The 6,000-nt window shown below is 50.9% G+C and overlaps 1 protein-coding gene across 13 annotated transcripts in view; it reads right to left on the reverse strand.

The window, feature by feature from the left end:
* mybpc1 (myosin binding protein C1) overlaps window positions 1–5,503 on the reverse strand; it is a 159,772-nt gene extending 154,269 nt beyond the window's left edge. For all 13 annotated transcript variants that reach the window (XM_043708742.2, XM_043708741.2, XM_043708740.2 and 10 more), the window contains exon 1: window positions 5,345–5,503. In XM_043708742.2, coding sequence (XP_043564677.2) covers window positions 5,345–5,369 — 25 coding nt within the window. In that variant the 5' untranslated portion in view covers window positions 5,370–5,503. The remainder of the gene's footprint in view (window positions 1–5,344) is intronic.
* Between the last annotated feature and the right edge of the window lie 497 nt (window positions 5,504–6,000).

Genomic DNA, 6,000 nt, shown 5'->3' on the forward strand with positions numbered 1-6,000 from the left:
GGCACCACATCCACTCCCTCCTCCACCGACACTCAGTAGCTGCAATGTGTAATATCTACAAGATGTGTGGCAGAAATTCAAAGATCCTCAGACAGCACCTTCCCAACCCACGACCACTTCCATCTCGAAGGACAAGGGCAGCAGATACGTGGGAACGCCACCCCCTACCAGTTCCCCTCCTGACTTGGAAATATATCGCCATTCCTTCACTGTCATTGGGTCAGAATCCTGGAATTCCCCACCGAGGGTATTGTGGCTCTACCTACAGCACATGGACTGCAGCGGTTCAAGAAGGCAACTCACCCCCACCTTCTCAAGGGGCAACTATGGACGGGCATTAAATACTGGCCCAGCCAGTGATGCTCACATCCCACAAATGAATAAATTTTAAAAAAGGCAACGACCAGACTAGATCAGTCTAATGCAGTGATGATTCCAGAGAGCAGGCAGCAAACCAGATCTACTGAGAGAGCTCACACACCTCGTCCTGAAGATTCCACTGGGACCTCAAGTACAAACTGAACAATGCTCAGTACGGTGTTCCCTGCTGGTACCATTCTGGCAAGGGAAACTGGAGCCACACCCAGAGTCAGAACAACGCCAGGGACTTTCTGAAGAAATTGCCGTGTTGGAACACTGCAGCCAGAGAGGTGTAGCCACAAGACAGCCAATGTCTCAACCCAAGGAACGTCCATGGCTTTGCTGTCAACAGCAGACTCTGGTGAACCAGGTAAGAGGACAGTGCAGCCCTCCCTCAGTGGGGCACTGTGGGAGTCCACTCCTGCATTCTGTTCCCAAACCTCTGCCTTGGGATTTGAACCCACAACTTTCTAAATCAAAAGCCACAGTTGACACCAAACAGACCACGGTAACAGGTTGGTCTCTTTAATCAGTCCTAGTTTACTTTGTGGAGTTTACCTTTAGACCCTACCCTTGATATGGTAAGGGTTGAAGGCTGGTGAGGGACATTCTCTCCTCATGTTTCACTGACCCTGGAAAGCTGTCAACAGGTAGGGACACAGTGACACGTAGCAGCCACTCTCTGCACTCTGTACTGTCACTACTCAAGGCTGGTGCTGACAAGTAGCACAGGGCATGTAATCTAATCTCAATCACTCGACTAAAATTGGATTGGCAAATAAAAAAGGTGCTCCCGAAACTACAGCATTCTCATATTTATAACCACACGCAGCATCGCTGTTCACTGCCAGGCAAAGGGTATTTTTACAGCTGTGTCCGCTTCATTCTTGTGAAGTGATTTAAGATCGCAGCAGGAAAGAGAAAGAAGAGACAGAGAAAGACTGGCATTTATGGAGCAACTTTCACCATCTCAGATTGCCTCAAACTGCTACACACCCACAGGGATATTGTGGGGTGAAGCAATTTTTCTGGTATATTGAGGCACAGCAGTGAGGAGAAATGGTGGGAAAAATGTTGGAGCGATAAATATCAGCCAGGTAAATGACAGTTTCATTCAAAATTCTGGATTAGTGGTGCTGAGAGAGCACAGCAGTTCAGGCAGCATCCGAGGAGCAGTAAAATCGACGCTTCGGGCAAAAGCCCTTCATCAGGAATACAGCCTGTAAAAATATCCTTTGCCTAGCAGTGAACAGCGATGCTGCATGTGGTTATAAATGAGAATGCTGTAGTTTCAGGAGCACCTTTTTTATTTGGCAAATCCAATTTTAGTCGAGTGATTGAGATTAGATTAACATGCCCTGTGCTACTTGTCAGCACCAGCCTTGAGTAATGACAGTAGAGAGTGCAGAGAGTGGCTGCTGCATGTCACTGTGGCCCTACCTGTTGAAGGACTTTTGCCGGAAACATCGATTTTGCTGCTCCTCTGATGCTGCCTGAACTGCTGTGCTCTTCCAGCATCATTAATCCAGAATCTGGTTTCCAGCATCTGCAGTCATTGTTTTTACCCAGTTTCATTCAAAAGACATTTCTCGGAGCAGTGCAGCACTCCCTCAGTACTGATCCTCCGACAGTGTGGCACTCCCTCAGCACTGACCCTCTGACAGTACGGCACTCCCTCAGCACTGATCCTCCGATAGTGCGGCACTCCCTCAGCACTGACCCTCTGACAGTGCGGCACTCCCTCAGCACTGATCCTCCGACAGTGCGGCACTCCCTCAGCACTGACCCTCTGACAGTGTGGCACTTCCTCAGCACTGACCCTCTGACAGTACGGCACTCCCTCAGCACTGATCCTCCGACAGTGCGGCACTCCCTCAGCACTGACCCTCTGACAGTACGGCACTCCCTCAGCACTGACCCTCGACAGTGCGGCACTCCCTCAGTACTGACCCTCTGACAGTGTGGCCCTGCCTCAGCGCTGACCCTGTGACAGTGCAGCATTCCCTCAGCACTGACCCTGCGACAGTGCGGCACTCCCTCAGCACTGACCCTGTGACAGTGCGGTGCTCCCTCAGCACTGACCCTGCGACAGTGCGGCGCTCCCTCAGCGCTGACCCTGCGACAGTGCAGCGCTCCCTCAGCGCTGACCCTGCGACAGTGCAGCGCTCCCTCAGCGCTGACCCTGCGACAGTGCGGCGCTCAATCAACACTGACCCTGTGACAGTGTGGCACTCTCTCAGGACTGATCCTCTAACAGTGCGGCACTCCCTCAGCGCTGACCCTCCGACAGTGTGGCACTCTCTCAGGACTGATCCTCTGACAGTGCGGCACTCCCTCAGCGCTGACCCTCCGACAGTGTGGCACTCTCTCAGGACTGATCCTCTGACAGTGCGGCCTTCCCTCAGTACTGACCCTCCAAAGGTGCGGCATTCCCTCAGTGCTGACCCTGCAACAGTGTGGCCTGCCTCAGCGTTGACCCAGCGACAGTGCGGCGCCCCCTCAGTGCTGACCCCCCGACAGTGCGGCACTCCCTCAGCACTGACCCTCTGACAGTGCGGCACTCCCGCAGCGCTGACCCCCCCGACAGTGCGGCACTCCCTCAGCGCTGACCCCCCCGACAGTGCGGCACTCCCTCAGCGCTGACCCACCGACAGTGCGGCACTCCCTCAGCGCTGACCCCCCCGACCGTGCGGCACTCCCTCAGCGCTGACCCCCGACAGTGCGGCACTCCCTCAGCACTGACCCTGCAACAGTGCAGCACTCCCTCAGCACTGACCCTCCGACAGTGTGGCACTCCCTCAGCGCTGACCCTGCGACAGTGCGGCGCTCCCTCAGCGTTGACCCAGCGACAGTGCGGCGCCCTCTCAGTGCTGACCCAGTGACAGTGCGGCACTCCCTCAGCACTGACCCTCTGACAGTGCGGCACTCCCTCAGCGCTGACCCCCCGACAGTGCGGCACTCCCTCAGCGCTGACCCCCCCCGACAGTGCGGCACTCCCTCAGCGCTGACCCCCCGACAGTGCGGCACTCCCTCAGCGCTGACCCCCCGACAGTGCGGCACTCCCTCAGCGCTGACCCCCCGACAGTGCGGCACTCCCTCAGCGCTGACCCCCCCGACAGTGCGGCACTCCCTCAGCGCTGACCCTGCAACAGTGCAGCACTCCCTCAGCACTGACCCTCCGACAGTGTGGCACTCCCTCAGCGCTGACCCTGCGACAGTGTGGCACTCCCTCAGCGCTGACCCTCCGACAGTGTGGCATTCCCTCAGTACTGACCCTCCAATGTTATGGCACTCTCTCAGGACTGATCCTCTGACAGTGCGGCACTCCCTCAGTACTGGCCCTCCAACAGGGCAGCACTCCCTCAGCATTGACCCTCCGACAGTGCGGCACTCCCTCAGTATGGACCCAAGGTTTGTCTCTGGTTATTCTAATGGGAATGCTGTTATCCTTTTTAATTCAGGGTGATGTTCACTTCCTGATGGAGTTCAATAGATTGATCTCTCAGAAGGATTTATTTGAATCATTGTTTTGTGGGTGGAAATTTGGCAAAGGAAATTCTGAATGCAAGCTGTAGTAGAGCAGAGATTGGCAGGAAAGTGAATTCAGACTGACAATCCCTGGGAAGTTCCTCTCTCAGTCTCTGCCTCCCAGAGCTGTACAATTCCATCAAAATTTCTGCCTCAATTTCCTGGAAACTGCAAAGGCGATGTCTGATGGATTCAGATCCAATACTTTCTCCGGATCTGTCAGTGACTTTGGACCAAATCTCTCTGTGGGATTTAACAGAAAAATGTTTCTCTCTGGGAACCAATCCTGATCTTCAGTAGATTTTACCTTCACAGATTCTCTGCCCATGTTTAACAAGGACCTAGTCACTTTGGTGAAGATCTGCTTAAATTTGCAAATATCTGGTGAGTTCAGTGGAGCTTTTAGTGGAATGGTGATTTGTTCATTTTGCTGAGATTCTGTGATTGAGGAGTGGAGATGTGGGGGTTTTGTAGAACATCTACATTTGACAGTAAACATTTCTCAGCTAACATCCCTAGTTCTCCACTAACGTGGACAGATCACACATACAATCACCAAAATTGGATTCATAAAATAAAAGAAAGTGCTCCTGAAACTACAGCATTCTCATATTTATAACCACACGCAGCATTGCTGTTCACTGCCAGGCAGAGGGTATTTGGTATTTTCACAGCTATGTCCACTCTATTCTTGTGAAGTGATTTAAGATCGCAGCAAAGATTTTAGCTGAAACTTTTTGTGGTAATCTATGAATTTTAGCAGAACCCTGACTATTTTAGCAGAAATCTGGTGATTTCGGCAGAGATTTAGTGATTTTAGCTGGGATCTGGTGATTTTAGCAGAGACCTGGTGATTGCAGCAGAAATTTAGTGGTTTTAGCAGAGATCTGGTGATTTTAACAGAGACCTGGTGATTTTAGCTGAGAGCTGGTGACTTTAACAGCGGCCCAGGAATACTGCTGCTCTCTGCGTTCTGCAGTGGATCAGGGTCGGGAATGATCTGGGACCCAGGGACAGGTGAGCAGTCAGTGCCTACAGATCCTTTGAAGGGGGTGGGTTAGCAGGAGGCTTCACTCTCGATCCCGGTATACTGCCAATGACCCCTTTGAATTCGAAACAGTGATTAACAATCTGTATACAGTAATCCAAAAACAAAGCCAGCTAGTGCGGATGCTGGAATTCGAGCTGGAAGGAGGAATTGCTGGAGAAAATCAGCAGATCTAACAGGGAGAGCAGAACATTTCAATGCCTCATTCGATTTGGATTTTATCCCAGACACAAATGCATTTGCAGCATTTCATAAATCGTGTTACTGACTGAGAGGTATTTATACATTTGCACACCGGACTAAAATTATTCAATTTGGGGGGGAAAATGATTTTTTTTTGTTTAAAATGACTGTCTCAGCAGCGGGGAATATTCCAAACCCTTAGCCCTCCAAGTTTCATGAGCTTACCTGTTTTTTTGAGTGGTTCAGGCATAGTTTTGCTAAATCACCTGCGGTCCCTGCTTCAGAACTTGAACTAAACAGCCCCCCCCCCGTGTCTTGCTCGTCAAAACATGGCCAGCTTCAGAAGGATTCAACGGTGGAGGCTGAGAGACAATACCCTGCTATTTGTACGGAGCTTGGGATGATTTCTCCGCCTCTAACACCGCCTTCCACCCCATTTCTGGAAACTCTTTGCAATTTTCACTGAAACTGAAACCTCGTGCCTGGACTCGAAACGTCCACTCTGAATCCCTCTCACGAAATGTTGCCCGACTGTCCAACTCCGCCTTTTGTGTTTGGTACAGAACTCGTTAGACTTTTGATGGAAAGACACTACATTTCGAGTCAGAGGGAGCGAGAGATTGATGTTAAATTCAGAGGCTATTCATCATCTCCCTATCCCAAACAATGCTTGACATATTTTTAAATCGAATTTAATCAAAATGTGTTTTAAAAACTGTTTTCCGTCTATTGTCTTTCGTCACAAACTTACAGAACCGCACTGCATTTTCACAAATTTACCCAAACAGTTGGGCATTTTTTGGTAAAATTGAACTTTTTACAAGAAATCTGAGGTCTCGTGTTTTTTGCAAACTCAGAAGTCTTTTCGATTCGCTGGTTTG

The sequence above is a fragment of the Chiloscyllium plagiosum genome, unplaced genomic scaffold (genome assembly GCF_037043375.1).
Source record: "Chiloscyllium plagiosum isolate Xiang-an unplaced genomic scaffold, Cpla_swu_hap1 HiC_scaffold_19, whole genome shotgun sequence".
Lineage (NCBI taxonomy): Eukaryota > Metazoa > Chordata > Chondrichthyes > Orectolobiformes > Hemiscylliidae > Chiloscyllium > Chiloscyllium plagiosum.